The following is an 18,307-nucleotide window of genomic DNA, read 5'->3' as shown; positions in this document are numbered from 1 at the left end:
GACCAACACGAGGGGACATAGCTTTAAATTGAGGGGTGATAGATATAGGACAGATGTCAGAGGCAGTTTCTTTACTCAGAGAGTAGTAGGGGTGTGGAACGCCCTGCCTGCAACAGTAGTAGACTCGCCAACTTTAAGGGCATTTAAGTGGTCGCTGGATAGACATATGGATGAAAATGGAATAGTGTAGGTCAGATAGGCTTCAGATGGTTTCACAGGTCGGCGCAACATCGAGGGCCGAAGGGCCCGTACTGCGCTGTAGTGTTCTATGTTCTATATTGGAGGATTATAACTGACACACAGATTGGGACAGGTAGACGAGCACCTGTCAGAAAGGTAGTGCATCTCTGGAATATGTCCAAGATAGTTTCCTGACTCAATATGTTTTAGATGCAACAGGGAGAGGGGCAATATTAGATTTAGTTAGGAGTAATTAGCCCAGTGTAATTAGTAGCCTAACTGTGCACATTTATCAAATAGTGATCACAACATGATTGAATTCAGTGTAGCATTTGAAAGTGAAAAGCACTTTTCAGGTACTAGACTTTTAGACATGGGTACAGCTGACTTGAGTGGGATGAGGCAGTGACTGCCCATGGTAAACTGGGAAGATCTGTTAATGGTCAAAGGACTCAAGATCAGTGGAGAATATTTAAAGAAACATTTAACGAGATACAGAGCAAGTATATATCTCTGAGAGGAAAAGGCTCCACTTCCCCCCCCAAAAAAGGCATGGGCAACAAAGAGGTTCAGGACAGCATAAAACTAAAAGAGTTTCAAACTGAAAGAAAGAGTTTAGAAAAATGCAAGACATAATACAGATCCAGGCAAATGGGATAGGTACAAGGAGCAGTAAAGGGTTCCAAAGCAGCTTATTAGAGCTACTAAAAGGGATTATGAAAGGAAACTTGCAAGGGACATTAAAAACAATAAGAATATACAGATTTTTAAAAAGGGAAAGCGGGTGGTGAAGAGCAATGTAGGCCCACGCAAAGGTGAAAATGGAGATATTGTCAGTGATAATGGGGCAATGGCAGATATGTTGAACAATTACTTTGCCTCAGTATTTACAGTTGAAAAGTCCCAAAAAAATTAATAGTCGCGAGAGGACAGAGACTTAATATAACTGACTTGGGTACAGCATCAGTAACCAGGAAATTAATGGAAGAGTGGCAAATCCCCAGGACCTGACGGTTTCCATCCGAGGGCGTGGAAGAAAGTAGGGGAGCACATTGTAGATGCCCGAACTATAATCTTCGAGAGTTCTATAGATTCAGTAGTAGTTCATCTGGACTAGAAAATTGCACAGGTCACTCCACGTTTCAAGGAGGGTGAAAGGCGGAAACCAGGGAATTACAGACCAGTTCGCCTAACATCTGTGGTGGGGAAATTGCTAAAGTCGAGAATCAGGAATGGGGTAACTGAACACCTTGAAAAGTGTTGGTCGATCAGGAAGAGACAGCATGAATTTGTGAAGGTCATACCTGACTCACCTTGCTGAATTTTTTGAAGAGTGACTAAGGTAGTGGATAAGGGAATGTCTCTGGATGTCATTTATATGGACGTCCAGAAGGCATTTGACAATCTCACAGTCTGTTAACTAAGGTGGAAGCCCACTGAGTTGAAGGAAAATTATTGACATGGTTAGGAAATTGGTTGAGTGGCAGAGAATGGGGATAATGGGTAATTACTCTAATTGTCAGAGGCTTCAAATACTAGAATTGGCAGGGGTGACTACTGATGTACCATAGTGGGTAGCACAAGTGGATAGCACTATGGCTTCACAGTGCCATTGTCCCAGGTTCAATTCCCTCCTGGGTCACTGTCTGTGTGGAGTCTGCATGTTCTCCCCGTGTCTGCGTGGGTTTCCTCCGAGTGCTCCGGTTTCCTCCCACAGTCCAAAGACGAGGTTAGGTGGATTGGCCGTGATAAATTGCCCTTAATGAACAAAAGGGTTTGGAAGTGTTATTGGGTTATGGAGATAGGGTGGAAATGAGGGCTTAAGTGGGTCGGTGTAGACTCAATGGGCCGAATGGCCTCCTTCTGCACTGTATGATCTATGTTCACAGGAGCCTCAATTATTCACACTTCATGAATGACTTGGATGATGGCATAGAAAGTCATGTATCCAAATTTGTGAATGATACAAAGTTAGGTGGCATTGTAGACATCCTAAAATTGCAAGAAGGTATTGAAAGACTCGGTGAATGGGGAAAATTGTGGCAGATGGAATTTAATGTAAGCAAGTGTGAGGTTATCCATTTTTGACCAAAAAAAGGATCGAGCAAAATGCTTCCTAAATGAAAGAGTTGAGGCACAGTGGATGTCCAAAGGGACTTGGGTGTTCATGTGCATGGGTTGTTAAAATACATGGACCAAGTGCAGAAAATAATCAAAAAGGTTATTGGAATGCAAAGCTTTATATCTAAAGGATTGGAATATAAAGGAACTGGGATTATTCTGCAGATATACAAAACTCTTATTAGACCCGACTTGGAGTACTGGGAGCAGTTTATGGCACCACACCTTAGGAATGATATTTTGGCCTTGCAGGGAGAGATTTCTCAAATTAGACCTGTTTTCACTTGAATTTAGAAGGTTAAGGGATGATCTGATCGAAATATTTAAGATATTACCATGGAAAAACAGGGTTGATAAAGATGAACTATTTTCACTGGTTGGAGATTATAAAACTAGGGAGCAGAGTCTAAAAATTAGAGCTAGACCATTCAGGAGAGATGGCGGGAAGAACTTCTCTCAAAGAGTGGGAGAGGATTGGAACTCTCTCCCACAAATAGCAGTTGAAGCAAGATCAGTTGTTAATTTTAAATCTGAGACAGATGGCCTTTTGTTAAGCAGGGATATGGGTTTAAAAGCAGGTATGTGGAGTTAGGTCACAAACCAGCCATGATCTCAAAGACTCCCCACAATGCAGAAGGAGTCCATTTGGCCCATCAAGTCTGCACCGACCCTCTGAAAGAGCCCACCCTATCCCAGTGACCCCATCTAACCTTTTGGATACTAAGAGAAATTTAGGATGGCCAATCCACCTAACCTGCACATCTTTGGACTGGGAGGAAACCGAAGCATCCAGAGGAAACCCACACGTGCAAACTGCATACAGACAGTCACCCGAGGCCGGAATTGAACCCGGGCACCTGGTACTGTGAGGCAGCAGTGCTAACCATTGTGCCGCCCTCTCATTGAATGGTGGGACAGGCTCAAAGGGCTGAATGCCTACTCCTGTTTTTATGTAACAAAGAATAGAGAATATAAATGGAGAAAAACTGCAGAAAGCTGCAACACAGAGGATCTTGTGGGGTACTTTATTCTTTTAGGGTATCTTGTGGGGTACTTGTGCACAAAGCACAAAGAGAGCACATGGGTCCAGCAGGTAATCAGAAAGGCTAATGGAATATTAGTTCCTATTTCAATGGGGTGAGGCAGTCTGCTGCAACTGTACAAGGTACTGGTGAGTCCACACTGGAGTACTGTGAGCAGTTTTGGCCCCTTATTTAAGGAAAGATTTCATTGGACGCAGTTCAGAGAAGATTCACTAGGATGATCCCAGGTATGGACGGATTTCCTACAGAGCAAGGGTTAAAAGGATTGGGACTCTACTCATTGAAATTTAGAAGAATGTGAGGTGATCTCATTGAAATATATAGGATTCCTAAGGGACTTGATAATGCTGAGAGGATGTTTCCTCTCATGGGAGAGTCTAGGGCCAGAGGGCACAGTCTCAGAATAAAGGGATGCCAATTTAAAACTTGAGATGAGGAGAAATGTCATCTCTCAAAGGGTTGTGAGCCTTTGGAACTCCTTACCACAGAAAGCTGTAGGGCCAGAGTCCTTGTGTATATTTAAGGCTGAGATAGATAGATTCTTGATCAGTAAGGGAATCCAGGGTTACAGGGAAAGGGCAGGAAAGTGGAAGTGATCAGCCATGATCCTATTGAATGGCAGTGGGCCGAAAGGTCTACTCCTGTTCCTATTTCTTATTGCTTGTGAGCCCCTCCCTCACTAAATAGACATATGTCACCGACATGATGTCACATCAGTGTGGTTTGCAACATCTTATTAAAAACGTGAATCAGTCGAGGGGACCCCTCCGGGAGAGCGAATGCAAGTAGAGCCCCTGAGGGGAGAGGGATTTGCCTCTGCCCTCTGGCAGTGTGAACCTGGCAGTTCTCCCCTGCACCAGGAGGCAAGGCCGGTGCAGGCCCTCGTGGTAGTCCCATGGTGGGTTCCATTTATGTATGGTGAGGGGGGAGCAGGTAATGTGGGGAGAACTTGCAGGCAGGGGGTTAGCGACTACTGAGGGGGGGGGGGGGGGGGGGGACATTGATGATACCTCCGTGGTGGTGGCAGGGTAGCCCCCGATTATTGTCCGGGGGGAGGAAATTAAATTCCATGCTGTTCGGGGCACCGTTTGAAGATAGTGCCCAATCTCTGTCGAGCCGGGTGCTGGCTCTATCAGGTCCAACCCTGCCAGAATGATGGTGTAAACCATACCTACTAATTTTTCTTCTTAAAAGAGACTTAAAGTCTGGAGTGAAACTGGGCTGTGGAGCTGGAGAGCTACATGCTAGTTTTCAGTCTGAGCCTGACACTTTGGAAAAATAAGGTAAGATTCCGCTTATTATATCTATCACTGCACAGGATTTGCATCAATAGTAGTAAAATCAGATTAGCTGCTAATGTACGTAAAGCTATGCACCTTAAGATTAACTCAACGTTAATTCACAACTGCAGGAGAGATCAACATCACATTCTAATATTGCAAATCAGCGATGGAGTATTTCTTATGTTCTTACGATCATGGCACGGTATTCTTTGCTCAGTGTCGGAGGTCTAAGACCAGTTTGCAAGCTGATGCAAAAGGAAAAAAACAAATACAGGATGGAAGACTCCAGCCTACCTTAACCTCTACCTGTGGTTGGAAGGGAGGGCTGGAAGTCGATCTCACAACTGGCATGTCTTTTTGCCAAAATCCTGCACAAAATCCTTGATTAAGCAGTCAGGAGCAAACACACCTGGTAATTTTGTCACTTAAATGGACTTAGATATTTAAATCATCACAATGGCTGACACATTAAAAACTGACCTGGATAAAAGCTCCTGTTACTGCACTGAAAACAAAATGGAGGTTGACAATGACAGCTGCCTCTGGAGGCCTGTTATGTCTTTTGCTTCCCAGAAGTTTGAAATAATCACACTTTTAAATACAAGAACTGGAACTTTCCATTGAGTGCATTTCTTGCAGCTGTCCATGCGGCTGGTTGATAGTTGCATTAGCCTGTAAATTCCAGGCATTGGGTATCATAACTTAGGGGGTACCCTAAAGATGTGCTTGGAGCTCCCATCCCCTACCCGTTCCCCAGAGTTCCATGGGGAAGGATTACTCAGCAATTGCCCGAGAAGATCAACCTTCCGTTGACCAGTTGCCCTGCAATCGATACCATCCGAAGGTACAATTTAAATTACAAACTATCTTGCAGTAATAGTTACGCAAGAGCAGTTAGTAGAAATAAAACCGCGTCTAAATCCTGGTAACTATAGTGCTGACCAACCACCGACCCTCCACCCCCTGCCCACCACCACAAAACCAGCCTTACTGACACCCAATCTTTTTGACTTTGCCCCTCCACCCTTCCGCTAACCATATGATCCTTCCTTCTGAATGATGCCCTGCGGACCCCCCCAGCTGAATCACCAACTCTGCCACCCCAACCTCCCCCCCCCCATGCCGTTTATTTTCTCCGCACCCCAACCTCTCAATCCTACCCACTTGCCTTATGAACCTACCTTCTCCATGGCTCCTGAAGCTCTAAACTTAACCTGCTGTATGGTAGCCAGTGCTGGAGAAAGGGGTTGTGGCTTCCTTACCTCCGACTACAGTCCTCAACTGAAGACCTCGAGCACGGTGTCCCACCTGTTCTCACCCGATCTGAGTCAGAAGGTTGGGTGAGAAAGGATCACCTGGATTTCAAGGTAGGAAACAATAGAAGCCAAGTGGCAATCTGAATCTGCCATTCCATGAAAGTCCAGGCCACATGTTATTCAATGCACTAACTGCAATGTATTAGTGAACAATTTGGCATTCTAGATAAATATGTAAATGTTCACATGGCAATATAACAGCTATCTCCAATATCAGTGTTGATAGCGGAAAGAGAAGCATTTGCTTCTGAAACTCTGTCCATTCAAATAATGAAATTGTCTTTTGGAATATGGTGTGTCAATGTGCTCATTGTGATGCTCACAAGGATTTTGCCAATCAGGGACAATCTCTTTTTTGGGGATCAGCAGGGTAAGGGATCTCTTTTTGGAGTCCAATATGAAATGCCAGCTAATGGAGAATTGAAACAAATAAGCCTCTATGGTAGACTTGGCAATCTATTGAGATAGAATTCACATTGGCTTTCATCTGATCATGATTGTCATCTCATATTTTAAAAATAAATTGATATTTAATGGTTTGTACTGTTTTTGAAGAGCATTATTAAGTAAAGTACTAAGATATACTTTTCCTCTTTGGTAATAAAACATTGTTATGATCCGGTGCAATTTGCAGAGCTGCTATTCAGATTTTGTGGAGGCTCAGATGTTTGTTTCAGATAGGCTGCATATGGGAATTCCATTAAGTGCCTGGAGTTTTATTGCAACAGTTTGTACTTGCAATGTTTACACATGTTTTTTTTAAGCTAAAATGTGCAGATAAAAAGAAGGAAAGATGCACCACGACCACTGGGCATCTAAAGACCTGTTACAGCCAATGACATATACCTGAAGTATAGTCACTATTATAAGCAAAATGAGGCAGCTAATTTCCACACAATAAGCTCCTGCAAACAGCAACAATATGATAATGACCAGGCAATCTGCTTGTGTGTTTACTCAGGGATCAATAGCGGCTAGGGCACCACGGTATAAATCCCCTACTCCTCTTCAAAATAGTGACATGGGATGCCCACCTGAGGTCAAATGGGGATTCAGCTGACAGTGCAGCACTCCTTCAATGCTCGACTGGAGTGCCAGCCTTGATTTCATCTGACAGTGTGGCACTCCTTAAATGCTCTACTGGAGTGCCAGCCTTGATTGGTGTTTTGAGGGCTGGAGTAGTACTTGAACCTATAACCTTCTACAGTGCTGGGCAACCTGCTGCCCAGGGGCTACATGTGGCCGCTCTGCGTTCTGACTGTAGCCATGAGATATTTTGTTGACCGTTACCCACTGATTCATATAGTTTTTTTCTTACCAGTATGACTGAAATGTTACGCAGGTGAAACAAGGGCAAGTGAAGTGAGGTGTATGTTGTTTGCGCAATTGGGAGGCAGTGGCGTAGTGATACTGTCGCCGGACTAGTAATTCAGAGAACCAAGGTAATAATGCTCTGGGACCAGAGTTCGAGTTCTACCATGGCAGTTTGTAAAAGTTGAATTCGATAAAATCTGGAATTAAAAGGTCTAATGATAGAGCAGGGGATTGAGCTGAGGTAAGTTGCTCTTTCGGAGGGTGGGTGCAGACTCGATGGGGTGAATGGCCTCTTCTTCATTGTGAGGATTCTATGACCGTGAAACCATTGTTGATTGATGTAAAAACCCATCTGGTTCACTTTAGGGAAGGAATCTGTGTCCTTACCTGGTCTGGCCTATATGTGACTCCAGATCCAGAGCATGTGGTTGACTCTTAAATACCCTTGGGGATGGGCAATAAATGTTGGCCCAGACAGTGATTCCCACATCCCATGAGCGAATAAAAAAAATACAACATTGACTGTGAGAGCCATGCATTCTTCCTGTATCGAAAGTGTAAATATTTTCATTTCTTTTTAGCATTTAATGTTGATAGTTTTATTAATATATAAATAATTAAGCAATTCTGTAACACGTTTTGAAATATTCGATGTGTATTAAATATGTTTAATCTTATTCATGGGGCTATGGTTAGCCAACAAGCCTGATTTCAATCTTGCTTCCCACTGAGATGAAAGACAGCCACTCACACAGCCCATTCACTGGTCTAGATTGTCCATCACTGACCTTCTAAGTCAAAAGAGAGAGTGATTACTAACATTTGAACCGCCAAAAAATCTTAATAGAAAATTGCATCGGATTGCAACAATGTTTTATTACCGAAGTACTTTACTTAATACTGCTTACCAACTGCCACAGCTACTGTAGCTTCTATTGGTCCTCAAGAAATGCCAAAATAATTAATGCTGTTAATCAGTTGAAAATTGCTCTGATCCTGTCACTTAGATTGCGAGTTTTGGGTAGGGAATACATGAAGGTTGCGGAAGCAAATACTGTTAATGATTTTGAAAGGAAATTGGATGGGCATTTGAGGCCGCCCTCACCGGGGCAATCGCCTCCTCCACCAGCACTTTCAATACCGCCCCCATCTCCTTCCTCATCGCCTCCATGTGTTTTGTGAACTGCCTTTGAAGTTCCGTGGCCATCACCTCAGTCATTTCTTCAGCCGTGGGCAATGCGGCCTCCCCTGGTGACCGAGCCTCCACTTTTCTTGCTGTCCCTGCGGTGACCTTTCCACTCCCCGATGGACTTTCAGCTGCTTTTTTCACGGCTGTTTTTTTACTTGTTTTCGACATTTCCCTTCACAGTGCCTTCTCCCTGCTTTTGCCGCCTCTGTTGCCCCTGGGACCGGGCGTTAAACCCCAAAAATGCCGTTCCCGAACGGGAGCCCTCCAATGTGCGGCTGCCTCCCGCCCGCCGTCACCGGATGTCTGCCTACCTCCTTTTTAAACAGTGGTGTCACATTTGCTAATTTCCAATCTGCTGGGACCACCCCAAATTAATTTTGGTAAATTATCACGAGTGCATTTGCAATTTCCCTAGCTATCTCTTTTCATACCTTGGGATGCATTCCATCAGGGCCAGGAGACTTGTCTACCTTTAGCCACATTAGCTTGCCCATCACTACCTTAATGATAACAATCATCTCAAGGTCCTCACCTGTCTTAGCCTCATTTCTATCAGTCACTGGCATAATATTTGTGTCTTCCACTGTGAAGACCGACCCAAAAAACCTGTTCAGTTCCTCAGGCATTTCCTCATCTCCCATTATTAAATCTCCCTTCTCATCCTCTAAAGGACCAAATTCACCTTAGCCACTCTTTTTTTCATTGAGCAAGTTTACTCTCATAATCTATCTTACTCTTCTTTATAGCTTTTTTTAGTAGCTTTCTGTTGCCCCTAAAGATTTTCCAATCCTCTAGTCTCCCACTCATCTTTGCCACTTTGTATGCTTTTTCCTTCAATTTGATACTCTCCCTTATTTCCTCAGATATCCACGGTCGATTTTCCCACTTTCTACCTTCCTTCCTTTTTGTTGGTATAAACTTTTGCAGAGCACGGTGAAAAATCGCTTGGAAGGTTCTCCACTGTTCCTCAACTGTTTCACCATAAAGTCTTTGCTCCCAGTCTACCTTAGCTAGCTCTTCTCTTATCCCATTGTAATCTCCTTTGTTTAAGCACAAAATACTAGTGTTTGATTTTACCTTCTCACCCTCCATCTGTATTTTAATTTCCACCATATTGTGATCGCTCCTTCCGAGAGAATCCCTAACGATGAGATCATTAATTAATCCTGTCTCATTACACAGAACCAGATCTGTCGTAGGTTCCATTACGTACTGTTCTAGGAAACTATTGCAGATACATTCTATAAACTCCTCCTCAAGGATACCTTAACCGACCTGGTTAAACCAATCGACATGTAGATTAAAATCCCCCATGATAACTACTGTACCACCTCTACATACATCAGTTATTTCTTTCTTTGTTGCCCACCCCACTGTAATGTTACTATTTGATGACCTACAGACTACTATCAATCACTTTTTTGCCTTACTATTCCTGATTTCCACCCAGATGGATTTAACCTTATCCTCCATAGCACCGATATCATCCCTCACTGATGCCCGGGTGTCATCCTTAAATAACAGAGCTACACCACCTACCTTGCCATCCACTCTGTCCTTCTGAATAGTTTGATACCCTTGAATATTTAACTCCCAGTCGTGACCATCCTTTAACCATGTTTCAGTAATGGCCACTAAATCATAGTCATTCACGATGATTTGCGCCATCAACTAATTTACCTTATTCCGAATACTGCGAGCATTCAGGTAAAATACCCTTATGTTGGCATTTATACCTCCGTTTTGAATCTTAACAGCTTTATCAGTACCTCTCCTAAGTTATTTTTCCTTTTAACTTTTCTCTTAGTTTTCCTTATCGTTGAACCCATATCTCCATGTAATAACCTGCTGCTTTGCTTTCCATTTATGTTTTTACTTCCCATTTTATTCCTTTTAAGTATTACTGGGCCTATTCACTGGGTTCTCTTCAGTCACTGTACCCTATACTGTGGCCCTTTTTGATTTTTGACTGCGGCTTCTCTACCTTACACTTTCCCCCTTACTGCCTTTTGTTTCTGTCCCTGTTTTACTCTTCCCTCCGACTTCCTGCATCTGTTCCCTTCCCCCTGCCACATCAGTTTTAAACCCTCCCCAACAGCACTAGCAAACACCACCCCCCCCCCCCCCCCCCCCCCCCCCCCCCCCCCCCCCCCCCCCCCCCCCCCCCCCCCCCCCCCCCCCCCCCCCCCCCCCCCCCCCCCGGTCATTGATTACAGTCCTGCCCAGGTGCAGACCATTCAGTTTGTACTGGTCCCACCTCCCCAAGAACCGGTTCCAATGGCCCAGAAATTTGAATCACTCCCTCTTGCACCATCTCTCGAGCCACGCATTCATCCTATCTGTCCTGATATTCCTACTCTGACTAGCTCGTGGCGCTGATAGCAATCCTGAGATTACTACTTTTGAGGTCCTACCTTTTAGTTCAACTCCTAACTCCCTGAATTCAGCTTGTATGACCTCAAATGTTTTTTTACCTATATCGTTAGTGCCTATGTGCACCACGACAGCTGGCTGTTCACCCCCCTCCCCCCAGAATGTCCTGCAGCCGCTCCAGGACATCCTTGACCCTTGCACCAGGGAGGCAACATGCCATCCTGGAGTCTCGATTGCGTCCGCAGAACCACCTGTCTATTCCCCTATCACTATAGCCCTGCCATTCTTCTTCCTGCCCTCCTGCGCAGCAGATCCAGCCACGGTGCCATGAACATGGCTGCTGCTGCCTTCCCCTGGTGAGCCATCTCCCTCAACAGTACCAAAATGGGATATCTGTTTTGCACAGAGACGACTGTAGGGGACACCTGCACTGCCTTCCTACTCTTGTTCTGTCTCCCTCAGTAATTTTCACCTGCGGTGTGACCAACTCAGCGAACGTGCTATCTACAAAGTCCTCAGCATCGCAGATGCACCAAAGTGAGTCCACCCGCAGCTCCAGAGCCGTCAAGCGGTCTAACTGGAGCTGCAGCTGGGCGCACCTCCTGCACATGAAGGAATCAGGGACACTAGAAAGGTCCCTGAACTCACTCATCGCACACATGGGTCTGGGATATCCTGCCATGTCTTAAATCTTAGGTTAACTTATACAACTACAATGCCAAAAAAACAAAAGTTTAAAAGAAAAAAATAGGCAAATGAAAAGAAAAACTACTTACCAGTCACCACTACATTACTAGCAGGTCCCCTCTTGGCCAATCTAATCACAGCCCTACTGTGATATCACTCTTCAATTTCTCCCCAGTCTAAACCTCAGATTCACCGTTTACCCACTTATCTTCCCAAGATGCTGTCTGTCAAACCGCTCGTCTCCACTCCGCTCCTGAAAAGGAAGGCCACGACCCCGAGCTCGGTTTTTAAACTCTCCGCTTATCTTCCCAAGATGCTGTCTGTCAAACTGCTTGCCTCCGCTCCGCTCCTGAAAAGGAAGGCCGCGACCCCGAGCTAGGTTTTTAAACTCCCCACTTACCGTCCCAAGATGCTGTCTGTCCAATCCTCGTCTCCGCTCCGCTCCTGAACTGGAACTTAGAACTGCAGCAGTAATTTAGTAGTATACAAAACCATGAATAATATTCATAAAGATTGGATCAGTTTTTAGTAAACGGGTTAGGTGGTAGAGTAGCTACTGAAGATCTAATTTGCCATTCAGCTGAACAACTGAATTGTTGAATCCATATTGGTACAAGCAAGTTGCCATTTTATCAAAATGTATTTCCCTGGTCCTAGATATTTTTCCCCCAAAAGATTTTAATCTAGTTTGATATGATTAACAAGAACTCAATTAATCATTGTTTGTTAATTCAATACAAATTATTGACTCAATAGGTTAATGGCAACTAATCAATTTTTGATTCTTGGAAATGTACACTTTGCACAATGAATTGCTTTCAAAATATCCAAAGGGGTCTTCTTTTGCACAATAGGTTACCTGTTTGACGTCAAATGTACGTCAGTAGTTAGTAGATAATCAATGTGTTTCTTTGGAAATTTCCAAATTTGCACAATGACTATTAAGTTACTGCTTTTCAAAATATTAAACACTGTTGTCTTTTCTCCAACAAGTTAGATGTTTCAGCAGCTATTATAAACCAAAGTTATGAATTTGCTAATGGTCTGTCTAATTCTAACCACCTGCAATTTGCAGCCAGTGGAATCTGGATTAAGAGTGTTTTCCCAAAACGTATAAGAGCATGTTAAGCCTGAGAGTGTCCCACAATGCAATGACCCAGTAAGCATTATGCCAACCACTATCAACTGCATTTTGACAACTTGGCACATATTCAATCATTAAGTGAATTATCAGAACAAAGTTAAAAGAAAGTGCAGCCATTTTATTCCCTTAATTGTTGGAAATGCCAGCTTTTGGGTGAAATGTTACAATGAAGCCCCATCTACCAACACAGGTGAACTTGAAAGTTCCCATGGCATTATCCAATTTTCCTGTTCTGGTACTTCCACAATGTGTCTGAAGGCTGGCATGTGAAAAAATTCTGGTAGCAATAAAATTCTGTCAAACTGGGTCCTTCACAATTTGATGAGCGTGATTTCTGTACATAGGAATTTTTGGTCTTTCCCGTTCAGAAGATAAACTGTGACTGAGCCTGGAGCCTTTGTCATTGGGGCTTTTGCTGCAGATTCCCATGAAATTATAGAATTGCACAGATAATTGATGGATTTGTTCACAGTTCCTACCAGATCTTTTGAGACTTTATCATGCTCCCAGATGTGTACAAAAACATTGGTACTTAGATTGCAGCTGACCTCAAGATACAGGCTCCATGAGATACCAATCCCTGGGTTTGGCAGCTGAATGGGCCAAGCCAGCAGATTCAAGTTTCTTGCTGCCTCCACTTCCTCCTCCTAACTTTTGTTAAGAGCTTCTTTTTCAATTTATCACAATGTGTCAGACCAGTGTGCTTGTGCTGGTGGCATCGCCCGTTCGGGTAATCAGTGGTGTAGGGTGTTCAAGGTGACACCGTCTTCATTCTCATCATGACTCTCATATTATTTTTTTTCTCATTTTAGAGAATCCAATTTGTCCCCCCCCCCCCCCCCCCCCTCCAAATTTAGCATGGTCAATCCATCTAACCTGCACATCTTTGGGTTGCGGGGGTGAAACCCATGCCAGCATGGGGAGAATGTACAAACTCCACACAGACAGTGACCCAGGGCCGGGATTGAACCCGGGTCCTCAGTGCCGTGGGCAGCAATGCTAACCACTGCACCACCGTGCCGCCCCGTGACTGTCTCATTATTGTTGGAGATGAACATTGCAAAATGAATCATTTATGTTAGAATGTTGGCAGCAAGAAACCACCTCAGACAGCAATGGCATCTGTACATAGTTCGGTACAGCATCTGTTACTGAATGAGTAAATGAGCATTCTGCAGGCTTCCATGGAATTTGAGAGATTTGGTCCGACATGACCGAGGGAAGAAGAATCGTCAGAACAATGTTTGCTTCTGGTGGCAGATTTAAGAAACTCTGAAAACTGGGGAAAGCACCTTGAGATAGCCACTCAAAGTTACTTCTTAAGGCGTACATATGGGAACCCGTTGGAAGCTGGGAGCAAATGTGCGGACTGATTGCTGTAATGACTAATTCCATGGAGTGTGATATGCGCTAAGTATAAAAGGGGAGTGTTCCTCTCTGTGTAATTTGTGTACAAAATGATGGCCGTGTTTGTGCTTTTAGTCATTTGGTACAGTAAAAGATTTTAGATGAGAAATCTTGGCATGTCATTGAGCTATTAATTGGAAGTTTGAATCCCTGCTAAATGTTATCGATCTCTTTGGAGATTGTAACATGCAACATTAATGGTGTAAGTCCACACTAGAATTTCTTGGAATCATAAAATGGTTACAGTTCAGAAAGAGGCCACTTGATCTGTTGAGTCTCTGCGAGAGCAATTTAGCTAGTTTCACTCCCTGAACCTCTCCCCATTACTTTGCAGTGTTTCTTCTCTTCAGTGTGATGATTGGAGGATTTTAGAAATATTGTCTTCTAAATATGGGGGCATGTTAAGAGTTAAAAGCCTGGGGATATAATGTGTGGCTGCAGTGGTCATGGTTTTAAAAGGGATTTTGTTTTACTTCTAGGGAGTAGAAGATGAAATTTATGAACAAATGTGTTTTTCAGTCTAGGGTACTGGCCTGTGGTTTGACTGGGGAGGTCCCTGGTTTTGAAACCCGCAGAGATGGTTTGCTTTTTAGCATAGCGAGAAATGAAGTCATTGCTGGGTGGGACCCAGAAAAGGCTGAGAGGTAGTGAGTTTGGAGAAGGTTTGAGAGAGAGAGAGGAGCTGAGTTCTGATCTGCCAGGCACTGTCAACAATTCTTTCCAAGTTGAATAGTTATAAAAAAGAGTAATAATGTTTCAAAGCAGAGCTGTCTTCTCTGAAAACAAAGAAGAAAGGCTGAAACAACCTAGTTGAATCAGCTATTTGAAGATATTCAGCCAGAAGGGGTTCCAACCAGAGCCAAATCTGTTTTATAAAACAAGTATTATTTTATGCCCTGCTAATTTTAAACTGGATTAAGAGCTGTATGTTTCTTTTCTTGTTTTTTAATGGAAAATTGCTGTGATAAGGGTAATTGTAAGCTGTTCTTTTCAGTTGTGAAGTTAAAAGTTTAATATTATATTCATAATAAAGTTTTGTTTTAGAAATACGAAAGCCATATTTTTTCACACAATCACTCCTGAAGCCAATCATTCTTTCCGCACAGTCTTAAAATAAACAAACCTATTGAGGGTTCGGTCCAGTATCCTAGCTACTGTTGGAGTCTGGTCTGCGATTATAATATCTGGTGCTCATCAATTCCCTTTTGAAAGCCACAATTGAATCTGTTTCCACCACACTCAGACAGTGCATTCCAAATATTAATCACGTGCTGCATTTTTCTCCTGCTTAATATTGTCTTTGGCTCTTTTACGAATCACTTTAAATCTGTGACCTCTGATTTTTCACCCTTTGTGCCAGTGTGAACAATTCCTTTCTACCTACTCTGCCTAGGCTCCACATGATTTTAAACAGATCGATCAAATTTGCTCTTAACCTCCAAAACTGTAAGGAGAACAACTTCAATATCTCCAGTCCATCCATGTAACAAAGTTCCTCATTCCCAGAACCATTCTTTTCTGCACCCTCTCTAAAGTGCAGTGACTGGAATTGGACACGCTACTCATCATAACATCCATTGTACTGTATGCCTCTATGCATAAACCTCAGAGTTATGTATGCCTCTTAGGCACTTTCTCATCTGCCCTGCCGTTTTCAACAATTTGCACATATTTACTCCGAGCTCTCTTTTCCTTCCCCTTTAGAATTCTACCATTTGGGATCCCAAATTGTCGGGATTTTCCAGTACCGCCTAAATCAATGCCAACTTACATGGCTAGGACATGCCGCCAAGGAACTGACAGCAGGGGTCGACTTTCAGTGGGACTAGGAGATTCAGCCAACGCGAAGGGACGGAAAATCCTACCAACATAAGTTGCTTTGCGCTTCTCTGCAGTAAATTACATATAAGACATAGGAGCAGAATTAAGCCACTCAGCCCATCGAGTCTGATCCTCCATTCAATCATGGTTGATATTTTCTCATCCCCATTCTCCTGCCTTGGATTGGATTTGTTTATTGTCACGTGTACCGAGGTACAGTGAAAAGTATTTTTCTGCAAGCAGCTCAACAGATCATTCAGTACATGGAAGAAAAGGGACTTAAACAATTCAAGAAAATACATGAGAATACATAATAGGGCAACACAAGATATACAATGTTACTACATAAGCATTGGAATCGGTTGAAGCATACAGGGTGTAGTGTTAATTAGGTCAGTCAATAAGAGGGTCATTTAGGAGTCTGGTGACAGTGGGGAAGAAGCTGTTTTTGAGTCTGTTCGTGCGTGTTCTCAGACTTCTGAATTTCCTGCCCGATTGAAGAAGTTGGAAAAGTGAGTAAGCCGGGTGGGAGGGATCCTTAATTATGCTGCCCGCTTTCTCCCGGCAGCGGGAGGTGTAGATGGAATCGATGGATGGGAGGCAGGTTCGTGTGATGGACTGGGCGGTATTCACGACTCTCTGAAGTTCCTTGCGGTCCTGGGCCGAGCAGTTGCCATACCAGGCTGTGATGCAGCCCGATAGGATGCTTTCTATAGTGCATCTGTAAAAGTTGGTACGGGTTAATGTGGACATGCCGAATTTCCTTAGTTTCCTGAGGAAGTATAGGCGCTGTTGTGCTTTCTTGGTGATAGCGTCGACGTGAATGGACCAGGATAGATTTTTGGTGATGTGCACCCCTAGGAATTTGAAACTGCTCACCATCTCCACCTCGGCTCCGTTGATGCTGACAGGGGTGTGTACAGTACTTTGCTTCCTGAAGTCGATGACCAGCTCTTTAGTTTTGCTGGCATTGAGGGAGAGATTGTTGTTGTTACACCACTCCACTAGGTTCTCTATCTCCCCCCTGTATTCGGACTCGTCGTTATTCGAGATCCGGCCCACTATGGTCGTATCATCAGCAAACTTGTAGATGGAGTTGGAACCAAGTTTTGCCACGCAGTCGTGTGTGTACAGGGAGTAGAGTAGGGGGCTAAGTACGCAGCCTTGCGGGGCACCAGTATTGAGGACTATTGTGGAGGAGGTGTTGGTGTTCATTCTTACTGACTGTGGTCTGTTGGTCAGAAAGTCAAGGATCCAGTTGCAGAGTGGAGAGCCAAGTCCTAGGTTTTGGAGCTTTGATATGAGCTTGGCTGGGATTATGGTGTTGAAGGCGAAGCTGTAGTCAATAAATAGGAGTCTGATGTAGGAGTCCTTGTTTTCGAGATGCTCTAGGGATGAGTGTAGGGCCCGGGAAATGGCGTCTGATGTGGACCGGTTGCGACGGTATGCGAATTGAAGTGGGTCAAGGCGTTCCGGGAGTATGGAGGTGATGGGCTTCATGATCAGCCTCTCGAAGCACTTCATTACAACTGACGTCAGGGCCACCGGGCGGTAGTCATTGAGGCATGTTGCCTGGTTCTTCTTTGGTACCGGTATGATGGTGGTCTTCTTGAAGCAGGTGGGGACCTCGGAGTGGAGTAGGGATAGGTTAAAGATTATCCCCATAACTCCTGATCCTCTATGCCACATTTATGCTAATTTATTGACTTCTTCTTGAAGTCAATCACTCTCCTCCTCATTGTCCACTATACTTCTAGGTTTTGTACCATGAGCAAATTTCGGAATTGTGCCCTGTACACCAAATCTGAGTCATTGATATAGAAATTGATGCAGAAAAGCTGTAGTAACCAATACCAAAGATAACATGCTGGAAAATCTCAGCAGGTCTGGCAGCATCTGTCCCAATACCAACCCTGAGAAACACATCCCTCCATTCTGAGAAGCAACCGTTCACTGCTACTCCAATTTCTGCCACTCCAACAACTTCATATCCATAGTAAAAACAGAAAATTCTGAATAAACTCAGCAGGTCTGGCAGCAAATGTGGAGAGAAACAGAGTTAACATTTCAGATCTAAATTACCCATCTGCAGAACATTTAGATTCAAAACATTAACTCAGTTTGTCTCAAAACATGCTGCCAGGCCTGCTGAGTCTATCCAGCATTTTCTGTTTTTATTTCAGATTTACAGCATCCTGCTATAACTTCATATCCAGGCTGCCACTTTCCCTTTTACTCCATGGGCTTTGCTGCAAAATTAATTATGCGGCATTCTTTGAAAGCCACATCACCACATCAACACTCTCTGTTCCTGATCAAAAACTCGTTCAAGTTAAATGTAATTTATCTTTAATAAATCCATGCTGGCTTTCCTTAATTAATGCAAAATTGTACAACTGGCTGGTAATCATCTCTCAGATTATAATTTT

At 43.7% G+C, this 18,307-nt stretch overlaps 1 protein-coding gene and 1 long non-coding RNA gene across 7 annotated transcripts in view; one reads left to right on the top strand and one right to left on the bottom strand.

The window, feature by feature from the left end:
• Positions 1-18,307, top strand: part of LOC119967623 (glutamate-rich protein 1) — a 90,146-nt gene that overhangs the window by 50,712 nt on the left and 21,127 nt on the right. The window contains exon 5 of one of the 4 annotated variants that reach the window (XM_038800401.1): positions 15,762-15,980. The exons of the other annotated variants lie outside the window; for them this stretch is intronic. Coding sequence (XP_038656329.1) covers positions 15,762-15,812 — 51 coding nt within the window. The 3' untranslated portion in view covers positions 15,813-15,980. Of the gene's footprint in view, positions 1-15,761; positions 15,981-18,307 lie in introns of those variants that run through there. 4 annotated transcript variants of the gene reach the window in all.
• LOC119967625 overlaps positions 1-18,307 on the bottom strand; it is a 59,715-nt gene that overhangs the window by 33,672 nt on the left and 7,736 nt on the right. The gene's annotated exons all lie outside the window — the stretch shown is intronic.

The sequence above is a fragment of the Scyliorhinus canicula genome, chromosome 6, assembly GCF_902713615.1.
Source record: "Scyliorhinus canicula chromosome 6, sScyCan1.1, whole genome shotgun sequence".
NCBI classification, from domain to species: Eukaryota; Metazoa; Chordata; class Chondrichthyes; order Carcharhiniformes; family Scyliorhinidae; genus Scyliorhinus; species Scyliorhinus canicula.
The sequence above is the reverse complement of the archived record's forward strand: the minus strand, read 5'-3'. Positions and strand labels throughout refer to the sequence as shown.